At 36.6% G+C, this 18807-nt stretch overlaps 1 protein-coding gene across 2 annotated transcripts in view; it reads right to left on the bottom strand.

The window, feature by feature from the left end:
- Window positions 1-17411, bottom strand: part of pigs (pickled eggs) — a 56073-nt gene extending 38662 nt beyond the window's left edge. For both annotated transcript variants that reach the window (XR_010517587.1, XM_065221205.1), the window contains exons 1-3: window positions 17187-17411; window positions 8945-9063; window positions 7946-8193 (exon numbers count right to left, since the gene is read on the bottom strand). Coding sequence is in view for 1 of the 2 variants with exons in the window: in XM_065221205.1 (XP_065077277.1) it covers window positions 7946-8193; window positions 8945-9063; window positions 17187-17317 (498 nt within the window). In the remaining variant the exon portion in view is untranslated. The remainder of the gene's footprint in view (window positions 1-7945; window positions 8194-8944; window positions 9064-17186) is intronic.
- Window positions 17412-18807: the final 1396 nt, after the last annotated feature.

Genomic DNA, 18807 nt, shown 5'->3' on the forward strand with positions numbered 1-18807 from the left:
AACGCTCTTATATTTATGTTGATAAGCATATACCGGCTTCATAAAATGGAAGAGGAAATTATGTCCAGCCTAATTTACGAATACAAATGGCTTTTGTACTGATTATAAGCTTACTTCTCTCTATATAATAAATAGAAACATTATAAACACAAGATAGCAGCTACCGCAAGTACATGGTTTCTCTAGCTGAGGGATATTTGTCAACAAAATGTCAAATTCAACAGTAATCAAACGATTTTTTCAGTTAAATAACGATAAAGGATGACCTGTTACCTGAAATGTATACTTAATACGGAAAAAGAATAGGTTGAAATAGAAAAAAAAATACTCTTGAATAATTGAACATGCCTAGAAAAGCCGCTATATCTACCTATCGTTTTGCACATAATTCAATAAACAGCGTACACAACCAGTAGCAAACAGTGGTAACGACTTAATAAATGATTATATAGCAAAGGCATTTTTGGTATCCGTACTATTAGCATATTAATTAAAAATTTCGCTTTTTGTTTGAATCGCTTTGAGGCGTCAACGCCGGTGGCGGAAAGCATTCAATATTCGCATTTCCTCTGTCACTTCCAATCTGAAGCCTATGAATGGCAATGATGGCTAATCGTCAGAGACATTTCAGTGACTGTCTTTACACAATCGGAATGCAAATTTAACTCGGGTTCATAGAGTTTGGTTTACAATTTTCGATAAGAGCTACGTTCATCTTTCTGTTAAATGATCGCCGAACGAGTTTTTGTTCTTTAAGCGATTGGATGATTATCATCGAATGGTTCCTCGTTGTTAAACTGTACAAGAGCAAAGTAAATAATACACAAAGGCACAGGTTTACGTAACCAGTCAGCATCGCTCAACTACAGCAAACCACGTGTCAATCATATTTGTCAAGTGTTTGAAAAGTCAGCGCTCTGCGTACGCTTTGATTACTGTTTGCAGGGTCTGTTTACACACGCTGAAAGCGAAAGTACCTACAACGCTGATTGCTCTTCTGGAGATAATTGATGGGATAGAAAGAGTATGGCTTGTTGTCCCTTTGAACAAGCGCTCTCTGTCATTGGGTGCAGAAGAACATGTGTTGCTATGCGTACCCAGGCACAAACATTGACTAAAATGTTTAGAAATACATACGCCAAATCAAACGAGATAGGATCTTAGTTGGGAAGGAAAAAAATGATTGTTTGTAAGTGCACTAGTTCCGGGTCAGGATTATTTGTTAAAAAAAGTAAGAAGGTCTTCTGAAAACAATAATCGAATGGAAGAAGCTTATTAACCTGTAAGATGTAGCTAAACAAGAATGTTACCGAGCTCCTATTTGTTATTAGAAGCAAACCAAGTTTTGAGTCGATCTGCACAACGAATGCACCTAGTGTGCTAGCGCGTTTGCAAATTATGACCGGTCCGTAACACCGCTGACCCATATAAGGACAATGTGCTTGGAATAGTAAACTCATAACCGCGACTGATCGAGCTGTTTTATCGGTGAAGTCCAAGTAAGACTGATTGTAAACTGTTAATAAGCTGTAGACAGTCGAAGATGCCGACGGCGTCACGTTTGCCGCTATCTCAGCGGGTGGGTGACGCATGGTAAGCGTACTTTAGAGTCGTCGTTATACGGGTTTGCACTGACTCTTATAAATAATTTATGGCGGTAAAATTACCATAATTCTACAGTAGAACGATGTGACATTTCCACTTGTTGGACGATGAAACAAAATACGATCATTATTTTTGAGCTATTGTAATACTTAACATCAGAAGTTTGAAGCCTAAGTATAAACGATTTGAAAATACAAATAACTATCATTGAGTAAATCAGCGATCTCATGGTTTATTTTCATCTAAACTGTAAATAATACAATGGAGGAAAATATATGTTGACAGACTAAAATTAATTGAGGTAGGTTTCAAAACAGGATCTGATTTTATTACTATAAAATAGTCTTTTCATATGTATGATTCTGCATCAAGAAGATATATATGCCTCATTCTACCCCCATTATGACACTACAGTACCGGACATAAGTATGTAACATCGATATTTCGAAAAAGTTCAAAGAGCTGTATCTCTTTTGGATGTCCATGTCTAAAATCTTGGCTACTGGTTGATCAAGTATTTGAAATAAATCCGTTCAATTTTTAGCGGAATCGGTTAGTTTTTTCTACTGAGCTCGGATGTACAAATCTCGGCAAAAAAAGTTTTACTGAGATCTCAGCAAACAATTTATTTGTTTTCTGAGATTCAGCTAAGCATTATCCGAGACTCTGCAATCAAATGTAACTTTTGCTGAGATCTCAGCGAAACTTATTTTTGCCGAGATTTGCACAGCCGAGCTCGGTAGAAAAAACTAAGTGTGTGTAATATGTTTGAGCATTTTTTTTTCAAAACGCTTCTTTTTGGAGTGGTCTATTTAAAAATAGAATTTTATGGCGTACAATGAACCAAATATGCTGAAATTTTGCTCATGGTTAGTCAAGACATAGTTTTTTTTTTTCATTTGCCTAAAGCTAAAAACCGTTTAGTACAAAACAAATCCGATCTGGGTTTTCACTCTGTGGACATAATTATATAACCTCCTTTCATACGGTAGCACAGAAAACATTCCCTCCCGGATTTTTTTGTTTACAAAAGCATGTACGCCCTTTTCACGAATCAGTTCGGAATATTGTCTGTAAGTAAATTGTAAGCACTTTTTTTTTTGACAGCTTGGTAGGCTTAAAATAATTTCACGCAGGCATGTACCTACTTTTAAGACATCTGTGCATTTTGTTGTGATAGTTTAAGACAAACCCGCATTTATAGCTATGTTTGGAACTATGCCGAAAAGAAAGCAGGTATGACTTAGATCTAATTTTGGGCCTGCTAAGCACAACCTGTCTTTTACCTCTATTTTTCGAGCGGATTTTTTTCACAAAATGGAACGTTTTTACTGCGAATGTCTTCAGACGTTTTTACTGCGAATGTCTTCTAAATGTACTTTCCTTGACCCCAAACTCGGCCTACAGATTCTAAATTCGGCCTAACGCATTGAAACGGCATTCAAACGCCATCTTCGGTCTATCGGATAAAGATAAAAATTTGCTCTTTTGCTTTTGAGAATAATAGGTGCAAACATTCATATCACGCATTCTTATTGACTTCGACCAAACGCATAATTGACTTGTTACGTCAAAATCAAGGATTTATGGTGGACATGATGGATTTCTTTTTTGTATTTTTCCGTGAAATAAAATAAATGTTATCAACAAGATTTGCCGCATAATATATAATTTCATGCATTTGTTGGTTTACGTAGAACCCCGACAGTTTGAATAGCTAAAATCGCAATTAAACATGAACGCCGTTTAGAACTTGTTTAACTGGTAGTGCATATAAGAAGGGCACTAATTACCAAAATGTGGTACCGGTGGCCAAAATTACCAAAATGCAATGTCCGATTTTAATATGTGTATTAATATGTTTTTGTAGTTTATTGTCCATATTTACATGATCCATGTATCGGCTGAAAATCTCCTAAATAGAGATAATAATAATGATCCATGTATTCATAAATTTTAGAAAATTCAGAAAAATAGTATCATAATTATATGATGTCGCGTCTGTGGCATAGAAAAGGAAGACTCGGAACATTTGCTATGCCACTGTCCGGCAATTTTCAATAAAAGGCGTAAGTTCTTCGACAAGGGGCTGATAGAACCCTTTGACATTTGGAGAACAACTCCCAGTACGGCAGTGCACTTTATTCGAAGTATAATGCCGTGCTGGGATAATGCTATTAGTCAAACGATGGCGATCACTCCTAATAATAGTGATACGGCATCTTGATATAGCTAAAGAAAAAAAAATGGGGAATATATCACAATAGATCAGAAAAATGGTCGCAGTGATGAAAATACCCGACAAGGGAAAAAAAATCATAATTATATAGGGGAAATGGCTCTAATGTTGGCACATGGATCTAAGATGGGGCCCATCGCTAAAAATCTGCTATTTATCAATTTTATCTAGATGAACGCGTCATTGGAACGGTACTAGCGGATATTTTTGGTCGCTATTGAAAATTTAGTCGATTGCTGAATTTATTTATGGGCCCAAATTAGTGGCATTTAGGCCGACATTACATCCATTTCCCCTATGCCTTCAAAATTAATGAAAATCGAAATGGAAATTAGAAGCAGAAAAAAAAGTGAATTAATGAAGCAATAAAAACTTGTGTATAATGATTATTATATACCGTTTTAAAGCTCACAAGCTGAAACTGCAAATTGTTAGGCTCTCTTCGAGCGAACCGAAGTTCGCCCACACAAACCAAGCGATCTACTGGACGGTTTTCTATAGGCTACATAAAGCCCTGCCAATCTAGAATCGGTACGCTTTTTTTTGTTCGGTACAACGTCGGTTCTGGAAACCTTAGGACAGAAATTTGTTTACAATGTCTTTCTCTTGAAATCCTGTGCAAAAAATATTAGAAAAAGTTTATGTTTTCTTGAATTGCCACGCGATGGAAGAAAAAAGTAGAGAAGAGGATCGTAAAGGAGTGCTGAAACGTTTCAAGGATGCGCGGATTTTCACCCAATCGAAATGTATTGGGGTATGATCAAAATTAAACTGAAGAAGAGTGGAAAAATGGCTAAGGATGCTATTTCAATGGCCAGATACTGGAAAAAGCAGCCGGTGAGCCGGAGCAGCTTGTGTAGAAGTTGATGGCACGTATCAAGCCCAAAGTTCGAATTTTAATTCGAGAGGAATAAAAATCTCAAAACCCATATTGTATCTTTAAACTACAATAAATACATAACAGTTTCTTCTAATAACATTTTTTTTCCTCGACTTGTTTTCCGTCGATCACCAATACTACCGACGCCAGGGAGGCCGTTCCCACACCTGAACTCTACCTATCGACTCATCAACTCATGAACCGGGGACCAATGGCTTTACTTCCCTTTCGAAGAAAGGCGTGATCAGAGATGTTATGCCTCAGAACATCCCGACGACGCCGACTGTGATTGAACCCAGGCCTGCTAGAGTGAGAGGCAATCACGCTTACCACTACACCACCGGCGCCGCTAACGTTTTATTCTAAACCAAACAGATTCTGAGATACATCCGATCGAAAATTGGCAGAGCTTTATAGTATAAAGGTATTTTTCATAAATTTGTCTTATATAAACAACTCTTGTCGTCTCCTGTCGCCGCAGTTTTCGATGGTGTGCCTAAAATTCCCAATTTAGATCTTACAAAATATGCGTCAAAAGTTTGCTAAAAGTTGCTAATTCTCGAAAACAATCTGGAGCATCATTTCAAACAAAATACTATCCAGTTCTCTTAATACAAATGCACATTGCATCGTTTTTTAAAAAAAAAATTTAATCAAATTTTTATCAAATATCAGGTACAAATTTCTTCCAGACTATATAAAAAATTACAGCTGCCTTTAGCCAAAGTCTTGTTCTTCGCTACTCCAACATAGTAAATTATTCATCTGGAACTAGTATCTTTGGGAAGTGGAATGGCAAACTTTAAGATAATATTGAAACATGCATTTTTGTAGAAGATATCAACTATCTCAGTTGTTGAGATATGTAAGATTTTTGTATGGAGACTTCTAAAACTTTTCTGGTAGCAATTTCCCGTCGTTGACATTTTCTACATACTTTTTGGTATCATAAAGATACGCCATTTTGCCTTGGGAAGCAAGTTTATATATTTTATATTTGACAGCACTTTTTATAAGACCAACAGCTCAAAGTCGGCAATATCGGGCAAACCAAACTAAATGAATTTGAAAAAAATAATCATAAGTTTTCAAAAGTATCCTCTATCAAAAAAATTAGAAAAAAAGGAACATTTGCTTGCCAAGATTTCACGCATTTCAGATTTCAATATTGTAAATATCTAAAGTTTAGTTAGTTGGACAGACCTTAAGGAACAACTTTATCGAAAACTGCAAATTGATACGACTACTGTGTAAAATACATTATACATTTAATACCATTTACGCAGTCTTGAAGAAAGTTGTTTTGTCACAAATAAAGGGTGATTTCCAGTAATGTGAGATTTTTGGGTTAACAAATAAATTTCCAATACGTTTTCTTATACTTTCAAAATAAGCATATCGGTTGAGACAATTATTGATTTTATATGGATTGAGGAGCCCTTTAGTTCTTCTTTAAAATTCAATTAGTTTGGTTTGCCCGATATTGCCCTAATTCGAGTTGATTGTTTTAGAAAAGTGTTATTTTTGGGTCAAAATCATGAATAGCTTATACAATATAAAAGATAGAAACTTACTTCCTAAGACAAAATGGCGTATATTTGTAATGCAAAAGAGTATGTAGAATATGTCGATGCCGGGAAATTTCTACCAGAAAAGTTATTGACAAAACATTGATTTTTAGAAGTCTCCATACAAAAATCTTACATATCTCAAAAACACTAAAAGATAGAGAGTTGATGTCTTATACAAACATTTTTGCTTACATATTATCTAAAACTTTACCCAAGATACCATTTTACTACATCGGTTTTCCGACTGTTTTTTCATCTCCCTGTCATGTATATTAATCATGAAAAGTAAGGTTCAAAAGATCGAGCTAATCATGAACACAAACGTCTCCGAAGACAGTGTATGTCTAAAATAATCCATTTTCGCGTTAATAATCTGAAATTAAAAACAAAAGGTTTTGTTCTTAACATTTGATCTGCTTCTACCAACTGGGATTAATTTGGTAGGTACTGGCTGTTGAGTCTTGGGATGGATCGAGGGTTCGAGTTTTCAATCCATCCTAAGAATTAAGAGCCAATCCTGTTCTCAGCATTGTAAAAAATAATAATTGCATTTCACGTTTAGGAAAATTAAACATAAAACTGATATGTTCAAAAGTTTGAGCACGCCATGAGCATCATGCAGATCCCTCTAAAGCTACGTTTTAATGGCAGCCCTACTTTTGCTCAATAAAACAGATGAAATTATCCTTAATAAGTAAAAATAATCTCCTTGAAATAGATCGGGTTGCTCCTTAAATTATTGATCAAAATATGTTAAAAATCTTAAAATGCTCAGTAAATATTTAAAGTACGCTCCCTAAAAAAGAGAAAACTGTACATTAAACATTTGAAAATGCTCCTTAGTATGCACCGCTTTGCACCATTTTGAAGTGTAATTGTACCATATATCATCGGAAAAGCTGCTGTAGAAAGGTTAATAAGTACCATGAAATCAGCTGAAATATTCAGTAAATCATTGTGTCCATTTGTTCATTTTTACTGAACGTTTCAGCTGATTTCATGGTACTTATTAACCTTTCTACAGCAGCTTTTCCGATAATATATGGTACAATTACACTTCAAAATGGTACAAAACGGTGCATACTAAGGAGCATTTTCAAATGCTTAATGTACAGTTTTCTCTATTTTAGGGAGCGTACTTTAAATATTTACTGAGCATTTTAAGATTTTTAACATATTTTGATTAATAATTTAAGGAGCAACCCGATCTATTTTAAGGAGATATTTTTTACTTATTAAGGAACATTGTCATTGTTTAATGATTCATTTACCTTTTTACCCGTTTTAATGATGCTATTAATTAAGAAAACTGCAGAAAATTTACTTTTAAATCACTATTATGCACAACTTGCACTGACTTTTTTTTTAAAAGCTTTATTAAAGAGATTTTTAGCCTTAGGCTAGTTCATCTCTAAAAACTTGCACTGACACTTAACACTAGACACAGCACCCAGATGATTAATTTCCATATAGTAAAAATTTCACCGGCTGGAACGGAAATATAAACCGATTTTTTAAAATAGTCAAAATAGATGTGGTACAATATAGGAGGATGAGCTAATATTAAAATATTTGAATTCTTGGAAATCGTATATTAAGTCCGCAATTCCGAAAATCTAATGTGTACGACCAAATAATAGCAAAACATACCATTTCGTCCAAACTTTTCAGATCGTTGGTAACAATCTGCGGTTGGGGTCCGTACATTAGCATTGGACCGTTTGGATCATCTTCGTCTTCACTGTCCGAATCAAACAAGTCATCTTCCGTTCCTGTTGCTATTGTATGGGAATTTCCTTCAGTTTGCGTACCGCAGACTATTCCGTTCGCTTTATTATCAGCGGCAATTTCTCTATCGATTTGCCGTTCCATTTGCACCAACATAGGAGCAAGCATACCTAAGATAAAAAATGGAAAGAAATATAAAAATTTGGTGGAAAGGTAAACACAAATGACTACCAGTTAATTTAATCATTAAGGTAAGGTGAATGGAACCAGTTTTGACCAAAATTTCTTATTCTTATTCTAGCCATACCTAAGAACAATTATCATAGAGCATCTTCCTTACTCTTTGACGCCAATAAACTGTGCATGAAATTATTGCAACAATTGCTGATAGATAACTCCTTTTGGGCTGAACTGAAATTTTGCAGGACTTATTTTTTTTGCGTGCGTTTGGCCAGCTTTCAACTTAGTGTTCCTGATGGACATTAACAGTTATTAATTAAGAGATTTCTATGCCAACCAATGCATTTTTTTAAAATATTGTTGCCAAGCATGTCTAGTGAAGTCGAGAAAATTTCCAACCAGAATGATTTACTCGACTAGATCGGGAATTGAACCCACCACCATCGATGTGGTAATACCGTGCCTTTAACAACTAGACTATCTGAAGCACCAAATTTTGCAGGAATACATGCTATAAATTTCATGAGCTTGTGTTGTAAAGATACACTAAAGCGTACAGGAGAAAATCTGAAAACCTTGAAATTTATGAAAACCATGAAATAATTACCTTAGGCTGTATTCCTGCAAAATTCCATGACCAAGTGTAATTATATGTATTGCAACAATTTTAACAATTATGGCCAATACTGCGTAGATTCTATTGTTTAAAGTAAAATAAAAAAAAATAAATAACAAACTCACCAAACTTAGCTCCTCTTCGAGCTACCTCTAATAAACATAGAATCACATGTTTTTCATTCTTTCGCATGATCAAATCATCAGTTTCGAACAATAGGCATTCGAAAATTTGAAGGCTTTTTCTGGAAAGAAAAAAAAAAAACATAATATATTAAATATAACAATGCATTCTATATATTTATACTAAAGATACATAATTACAATTATTATTCTTTATTATTATTTATTTCACCACTTAATATGCAATCACCGATGCTATAGAGGCGACGACAACTAAACCGTACATATGGAACCCATCAACCACTATCACATAGGCCAGGACTTACCACTTTAAACCCTCCTTCGTGACCACAAATTTTTCTACTAAGAAAGTCTCAGTTGGGACTTAACTTCAACCACCGCACTTCTAAAGGATAACTAAAAATCCATTTTTTGGTATTCTGATCGATGGCTGAAACCTACTGAAACTACATACTCACAAAGCAAATGCGGTAATCAGTAAGGTGAATTGAAATATTTATGAGCATGAGCATTAGTATTGAAGTAGGGTGGTTCAAAACACTTATTTAGACAAACTGTAACGGTAACCTTACGTCAAATGATTTTTTTATTAAATAATTTGTCATAGATTATTTTTAAATGTAAAACGACATTTAAGGAAAGCTTGCATATTGCTGAAGAACATAAATAAACAAGAAAATAAGGTTTAGTCCACTGCAAATCTGTGGAAAGCATATTCACATCGCTAGAGGTTTTAGCCAAGCTACTCCATTTGGGAAAAATCAGAACCAAAACAACACTCCCGAAATATACCCTAAAAGATGAAAGTCTTAATTGAGGGACTCTTCGGATCGAATCCCAACTTGGCTTCAAAAACGGTGATCTAGGCGTTTCAAGACATGTTCAGAGTGGTGCTGCAAAAAATGCTAGATGAAGATCATTTCCCAGACAGATGGAAGATATTACAAAAGATGGAAAGAAATTATTATTGCTACCGAAACTTTATGTTTGATGGATACACTTGTAAATGTATTGGAAACAATTAAACTTAGCCTTAACAGGCTGACGAAATTTACGGAGAGTGAGCATGGATTTTCGAAGATGCATCCTTGGTCAAACACTCTATAACGGAATATACAACGATGTGCTGACGCTTAAACTTCCTAAATGTGTCAAGATCGTTAGCTTTGTGGATAATGTCGTCTTAACGGTAACAGGAAAAACGCGAGAAGAAGTGAAAATGCTAGCAACCGAGGCGATCGGAATGGTTGAGAACAGGATTTGCATCCGAAGCGAAACTGTAGATGCCCACCACAAAACGGAAGTGCTATTGGTCAGAAACTGTAAAGCGGTACAACAGGCTGAAATCATCGTCGGAGAGCATGCTATACCTTCGAACAATTATGTCGACTATGCCTGCGAGGGCGGCGACGGCCATCACGGTGATAACTATACTCAGGCCGAACAACTCTGAACCAAGCAGTACCAAAGGCGTCTTCTGGTTAGCGTATCTTCGTCAATAATTAGGTACAGAGGTCCAGCCTGGGTTACAGCGCTAGAAACCGAGTGGAATCAAGTGATGCTGAACAAAATGCGGATACTTATGGCTTTGCAAGTTTTGAGTGCATACAGAACCCTCTCGTCGGAAGCAGTTATCGCCTATCGGCATCACCTTGGTGGAGGAAAGTGAGTATGGCAAACGGAAAGAAACATAGGACACGGCGGAGAGCAGGTAGATGCACTCAACCTGACGCAATTCCTATGTGATCACAGTTACTTCAGAAAGTACATACATCGAACCGGACATTCAAAGCAATATTGGTAGGTTTTATACACGCAAACCAAAAATTTATTACAATGAATGTTACTTCCATTTCCTATCATCCTCTGTTCATGAACATCGCAGCGAATGTTAGAAGTTGACCTTGCAGGCGATGTAATGGTTTTTTGCCTTTTTTATTTCGTGTTCTGTCTGTGCTTTCATCTACACAAGCAAGCATTTGCCTTGATTTTTATGTATAACATTCTAGAACGACGCACACACTTGCCTCGAATCTCTCCAGCAGAAAAAGCATACGAAGTCAAGTGTGAGAGGAAATGAGCGCTTCTTGTTTGCTTTTAGGCTATCCATATTCAGAAGCATGGAGAGAGCAGTGGAGAAAGCACAGGTCTGATAATCACAACGTTCGTGGTTCGAGTCCCCAGTCGGCAACCTTTTTCCTATTTTTTTTCAACATAATTCACATTTCACTCACTAATACACTCCACATTTTTCGGTCTCCAATTTTCTTGCATTGGACCGCAGCTAGGTATATTGCATCCTCGGTTCATGCGGTCTTCACTTACATCCTCTGATGATGAATCCCACATAATTTTAAGCGAATCTTACATCCATCGGTTGGGTGTATGTACAGCACGTTCTTTACAACCTCTTCTTGTAACTTACAAATACCAAAATTAAAACATCTTTTGACTCCATAATATCACAAAACAATATCTTATGCAATATGAATGGAAGGCACCCTGGCTAGAGGTGAGTAAGAGGTTTTGGTAAGTAAGAACACCCACCTGCTCGCTTTTGAGTGATTGCTCGAGCAGGGTTACTAAAAAACTTGGCCTATAGCAGGCCATCTTGAAAAACGTCATAATGATGAAGATTTCAAAATGTTGCATGGCGGATTTTTTGATGATTCTACTGGTGTTTAATACCCAATAGATGTAAGATATTAAATATTCCATAGTAACAATCAAATTTATTAAAAGTATCTAATTCGAAAAATCGAAGCGTTTTAAGACTTCTCTCCCATATTTTGTCATTTGATGCAACATTTTGAATTCTGTATCGACTTTTTTCAAGATGGCCGCAAGAGACCAATTTTTTTGGCACAGGCTTTTTGAAAGTTTCGTCTTATCGAATTTCACGCAAACTCGCCAAATGTTTGACTCAGATTCCAATGAAACATTGTGAACGTACAGTCTTCGTCTACTTGCGCAAATTTGCATTCCTTTTTTCCTTGAAAAAATCTTGACTACCATTTGAAAAGGGCTGCAGTTTTTTTTCAATTTGTTTGCAAAAAAAAATGTTGCATAATAAGATATACACAAATTTGTTAAAAAAATGCATCAGAGAAAAAATCTAAAGTTTTACACAAAAAAAAAACATAAATATCTAAAAAAAACATTTTTGAAAATTGTTAAAGCTTAATCTTTCTAGAAAGATTCTAATCATATCCTTTTTTGTCTGGATTGAATTTTTTTATCGTAATAATCCTATGGACCTTCACGGCTTAACCAGTAACCAGTAACTGTGCATAGCTGTATAAAAAAAAACATGACCACCGTTTTGAACTTTTTCTAGTAAGACATTTTAGTTATCTACAAGTCGTCCATACATTGCAAAGATGAGCACTCTTATTAGATTTTTAATTCATACATCAACTTTTTTGTACCTGCACTAAAAACAATCAAAAAGCAGCGAACTTAACTAACGTAACTACAGTATCCCCACGCTCATCACTCATGTATCCTGCACCCCCTAGTGGTGCATAGGGCTAACGTAAAAGATTTCCATCTTGGGTGGCTGGTTGCTTTTGCCTTTACATGGGCCTTGGTCAGATTCCTGTCGACTTCCTTTATTTCCTTGTTGAGACTCCCCGGCATGAGGCCCTGAGTTTGCCTCTGCTGTAATGTCCTGCCGGATTCCAATCCAGCGCTTGCTTGAATATTTCGTATCCGGTTTCCGATGGAGCTCAGCATTCGAGATCCAGTTATGACGTCACCAGGCATGAATTATATACCGCAGGCATCGGTTGATGAACCTGCAGGTTTTACGTGTTCTCCGCTAATACACACTGTGCAACTTACCTTGTGAAGAGCTGGTCCGAAAGTCAGTAGAGAGTTGCCCGTGTTTGTTTATGAAGCGTTTCCATAGATACCTCTGTTTACCAGCATTGAACTGCTGCGCTTACAACGGAGGGCTGCACACATGGCTTGCTGACTCGTTAAGCGTCAAGTTAAGACCTGGTTACACTAGCGCTAATATATGCCACACATGTCCCTCTCTCCTCATAAAAGAAATAATTTTACCCGGTTTTTCTTTTCAGCCGTGAATGCACCATTGCTCTGACATCATTATCATCACCATGAAGATCAATAGGAGCGCTGGTAGTTAGCTTAGGAATCTCTCGTTCGAAAATCGAAATGGATGATTTTTCAATTAATCTCATAGTTGCTTGGAGAAAAACTGACCCGATTGGATTCTGGGACTTCTGGGGCGCAATGTGGGATGTTTGCCGTATAACAACTGTGTACTGGTGAACTGAAGCTGTTGTGTCACGAAAATGAAAAGTGGACGCAGTCCTTGTTTTCTCTGCTGAGATCCCTCTAGTTGGAGCAGCTAGAGTGTGTTTCGTGGTTGATGAGGGTTCACGCTGCTGTGAAGAACGAAATGCGAGAGTGCTGTTTTTAACACCTGTTGAAGATATAGTGGCAGCATGTCTATGGAGCTCTTAGAAATCTTCGTGATTAACGTGATATCATGGATTTCTTGGTAACATACCGCGTGATATCATTCCTTTATTTTTTCTTAACTTTCATTCCATTATTATATGAAACATTAAATGTTGTGGGCAGGACGGACCACCAGGGCACCCGATTGACGCGAAATGGATGGGAAGAGTCGAAATGCCAACTCCCTGTCGTTTACATTTCGTGAAAAGAAGGTGGGCTCTTTTTCCCACTCATTGGGACATCCTCCTGTTGGATGGCCTGTTTTTTGATCGTTTGTATGATCCTGTTGTTGGAAGGAGATTCTCATTTATTGCGTGGATGCAAGTGGGCGATGTTGCTCACGGATTCACCCAAACCGTTTTTGGCGCTTCATACAATGGCAGGTTGAATACAATTAGAAGCTTCGGCATTATTCAGCTGCTAGATGGACGAAGGCAGTGCAAAGCGGCTGCTTTTCAACTTCGTCAGCTGACCAGCTTCACGGCGGATCTTCTGCGAGGACACCGGTGTGGAGAACATTAAGTTGGCCAGATGGTCGTTCACCAGCATTTTGTCGTTGGATAGCGAACGGATCTTCTGGACACCCTTGATGGGGGAGGTTGCCTTCCGTTTTTTTTTTTTTTTTTTGAGTGTTACTGTCCATGACGTCGATTTCCTGTGTCAAACGGTCCTGTTGGTGCATCCGTACTGATATGCATTAGATAATGCTGGTAAAATGTAAAGTATGCGTTATTTTTTTGTTTTGTAATAGGGATCGTGGCGTCATTTTTAAGCAATTGAGGCCAATTGATATTTTTTTGCAAAAGCGTCGCTTTGAAACGATTAAGGCTTATATAATAATATATTCATCATGATTAAGGCTTTTTTAATTTTATGGCGTCGTTTTGAAACGATTGAGGCAGATTTAGCAGTTTAATTATTTTAGCTTTTTTCGCGGTGGCATCGTTTTGAAACGATTTGAGCAGATTTTGTGTTTTCTGTAATGGCGTCATTTTGAAACGATTGAGGCATATTTAGCATTTTTTTAGGCATTGGCATCGTTTTGAAACGATTCAGGCAGATTTTGCGTTTTCTGTAATGGCGTCGTTTTGAAACGATTAAGGCAGGCTTGGTAGTTTCTTTTTCTCGCAATGTCTTGAGACGAATAAGGCAGATTTGGCGTCGTTTATAAACGAATCAACCGGATCTAGCAGTTCCCATTATTATTTTTTTTTGCGGTGCGTGAAGGCTACGGTTATTCTAAACCGATTAATATTAGCGTGGCCTCTTTATGATAGAAAACCAAATGAGCTTATGGAAGATTCCATATGGCTTAGTTAAATCTGGCAGGATCGCCAATGTGCAACTTACCTTGTGAAGAGCTGGTCCGAAAGTCAGTAGAGAGTTGCCCGTGTTTGTTTATGAAGCGTTTCCATAGATACCTCTGTTTACCAGCATTGAACTGCTGCGCTTACAACGGAGGGCTGCACACATGGCTTGCTGACTCGTTAAGCGTCAAGTTAAGACCTGGTTACACTAGCGCTAATATATGCCACACACACACCACGTCTCACTGGCGTATAACAACACAAATTTCACGTCTAAATTGATCTCCATGCATTTCGTAAACTCGCAAAAGCAGCCATAACCTTCTTGATTCGTACACCTGCCATCCCGCCATCTGATGCTATCTGGCTGCCAAGATATTGAAAACGTTTGACTTTCTCCACTGTTTGCCCCGCTACCATAAAGTTGGAAGGATTGTCCGTGTTGACATCCAACGATTTGGTTTGTTGAAGTTGATGGTCACACCCACCGCATAGGAGCGTTCGGTTAGGTCGTTGAGCTTACTCTGCATATCAGAGCGCCGTTGTGCTAACAAGCATCTATTCATCCACAAAGTCTCATTGGAATCTGATAGGGCACTACCGAACTGTGCCAACCCCATACAGGCTTTTGGATGAAATTCACTTACAAAAATCAAAAACGTACGGACGTACATTAGACTGATGCAAAATATTAAATTTTCGCTCCACAGTGTACAAACGGTTTCAAATCGGGTCCTGATAGCCTCCAAAAGTTTAAACTCATTTGATAAGAAACTAACTTGGCACAAACTTCAAATGGTTTATATGGAAATTACTATGGGAAAACCAAACTTTTTGTTCATTGTTTTCTAGCCTTTTTCCATATTGTACTATTAACAAGTTCTATTACTATTCTCATGGGAATTTTTATCAGCTACACCTTTGCAGAAAATCTTTTTTCAGCCAGATGTTAAATTAAATAGTTATTAATTGTTTAAGAGATTGATTATCTTATGGCAAGATTAAGCAACTGTATTGTGGGCAACACTGTATTCTGCAGTGTGACATAGTAGCCATGATTTTTGTCCTGTATTCTACACGCTATAAACACCAATGTTGCCTGCTGAACAGTTGATTGAGCATAATCATAAGACATCAGTGACTTGAATCATTAATAACTTTTGTTCCTTACATTTGATCGAAAAATGGTCCTCAACAAAGTTTTAGCTGAGAAAATTTTCAACAAGCTCAGCTATTATTTTCTAAAATAGAGTGAACTGGTGAATTTTTAGATAGATATGAACCGAAATTATGGTTTCTTTATAGTAAATCCCATATAAACTTCAAACGGGTTGTGCCAAGTCAGGTTCCTACTAAATGAGTTCAAATTTTGGGAGGATAATCAGGACCCAATTTGGAACCGTTTGAGCACTGTGGAGCCAAAATTTCAAATTTTGCATCAGTCTAACTTACATACACAACACTAACATTCTTTTCATGTAAGAAGAAATTCACGTTCGACCGGTACTTCAACCGTAAAACGGGGTTTCTTTAATAATGCGGGTGACTTTGATAGTATAATATAATGAGTTTTTTATTTTCCAAATATCTGAAAAAAAAACAATTTTCTGGTTTTCCGCCTGATTGTAGCTGTACTAAATAATCACTTTTTAGATGCAAAATACAAATTCAATGTTGTCTTCATGTTGCTCATGATGTTTCTGATTATATACTCATGCAAGGTTTCATATTTTTTGAACTAAATTGCTTGAGATTCACGCATGTTTTTCTACATTCATCAAAGTAACCCAAAAACAAACAAAAAACTGATGTTCGGTCACAAGACAAAAAAAAAGTTCAAATGCAATAATTTCCGTTAAACATATTGCTAACGAATTGGCACTAGAATCCTCAGTACTTATTTTTAAAAAAATAATAAAAATATTAGTTGAAAAACATTAATTGTTGTAACAACTATTTTATATAAAAAATAGAAACTTTTTTTTTGTTAAAATTATAACACTGTTTCTTAATTCCAAATTCGACCAACGCTTTAAACAACAACAAAAAAGTTTTTGAGAACAATGGGTATATTGTAATGTATTCATACTATGCGCTCTTTTAGGCTTTGTGTTGCAGCTTTTGATCCAACGTATCGGAACACACGTATTATTAATTCGTGCGCGGATAAATAATTTATATTATTGATGTTTTCTACTCAATAGAAGGTAAAAGGGCTATTACGGCGAACTACAAGCCCGCTAATCGCTCTTTTTGCAATATACTGCTGATATATGGCTGATATAAAGTTTTAAAACCCTTTAACAACCTTATATTGCAAAAACGGTGATACTTGGGTAACGCTCTACCCTATAGGCGAAAAGTGCGAACATTTTTAAATTAGGTGATGATTTGCAGTTCCATTGATTGTTGAGTTCGCATTCACTTACCGGCACCATGCTATGAAGTTTGAGACATTATCTCTGGCGAAAAATGTTCCACTTTTGGCCGCTGGCAAAAAATGGACATTGCCCATGCTCAGTATGGGGCCCGCCAAGCCGGATGTCATCGATTTCGTCATGGATTTATTACGTGCTTGCCTTCTCGCTAGATATTCCTCCGCCGCTTGTCGAACGTTATTTGCATGCTGGAAAAGAGACAGAAAGGTAGAAATATTAGCACCACTTCAACGCAAGCAAAACAAGTGCCGTTTAATAAACGTTTAAACATTTAGATGCTTATCATTCACTCCGGTTAATGATTTTCTGTTGTTGAATGATACAGAAATCTTGAAGTACAGAATCTGGTGTATATCTTTCAGGAATTAATATGCGATCAGAAGAACAGATCACTTTTTTTTCATTATTCAGATACTTGATTATCGGTCATTAATATGCGTGAAGACTTGATATTTATTGCTCTATTTTACTGCCAAAAATAATCCGACACTCAACCTCCTACGCCAAATCCAATTTTTACGATCAAGTTGAGCTCTCAAACCAGTTTGTACGTTACACAGAAGACCAGAACGAACAAGTTGAATACACCTCTGCAAGCTTGAGTTTTCCTTGCATAAGCTGAAATATGCCAATACACGAAGAGTCCACTTTGTTCTGAGTGCTTAAGCGAATTTTTAAGTGGATTTGTTCTAAGAACTGAAGTAATTCATGTTATACAGTCCTTTTTATGGCGCTTCCCACGCATATGTCAACGCACGAATTTTAAACATTTATTAAATGAATTTCAGCTAGTACGTTGGCAAATTCACTTGTCTTACAATTATGACCAACGTTGAATCGAGTCTAGTGCAATCAAACTATTTTGGATTTTGTCGGAGTAAGATGCGCTTTAAATCTATCATCTTTGTTTGTGTTACTGGGTCATGAATGCACAGACAAAGTTTTTTCTGTTTTTCGGAATCGATACAATATAGTATAGGGTAACTACCCCATAAATCACTTACCCACCATATTCCACCCACTTGGTCGATTGTTGATAGATTCAAGGTATTTCGTTGCAAACGTGGAGATACTTCTTTTGATAATCAAATATAGTTTTTGTTTTCCTGAACCATGAACAATTTTTCAGCATAACATCGTTTTACCCCGAAACCTACCCTCCAAAAAAAACAAAAAATATTAGGACACACACACATATATATATATATATATTAGACTGATGCAAAATTTGACTTTTTCGCTCCACAGTGCTTAAATGGTTTCGAATCGGGTCTTGATTAGCCTCCCAAAGTTACAACTCATTTGGTTAGAAACAGACTTCGCACAAGCCATTTGAAGTTTACATGTAAATTACTATGGGAAATCTCAACTTTTTGTTCATTGCCTTCTAGTATTTTCTATATTGAGCTGCGAGAAAGTTTGAAAGCCATTCTTATAGAAAAATTTTCTCAGCTACAACTTTGCTCAAGATCGTTTCTATGTAAAACGAGACAGGAAAATGTTATTAATTATTTAAGAGATTGGTAAACTTATGACATGATCAAGCAGCTGCTCTGTAGGCAACACTGTATTTTGCAGTGTGGCATAGCTAGCCATGATTTTTGTGTCCTAT

The sequence above is a fragment of the Ochlerotatus camptorhynchus genome, unplaced genomic scaffold, assembly GCF_037179485.1.
Source record: "Ochlerotatus camptorhynchus isolate MF236.1 unplaced genomic scaffold, CSIRO-AGI_Acam_v1.1 ptg000140l, whole genome shotgun sequence".
In the NCBI taxonomy this organism is placed as follows: domain Eukaryota; kingdom Metazoa; phylum Arthropoda; class Insecta; order Diptera; family Culicidae; genus Ochlerotatus; species Ochlerotatus camptorhynchus.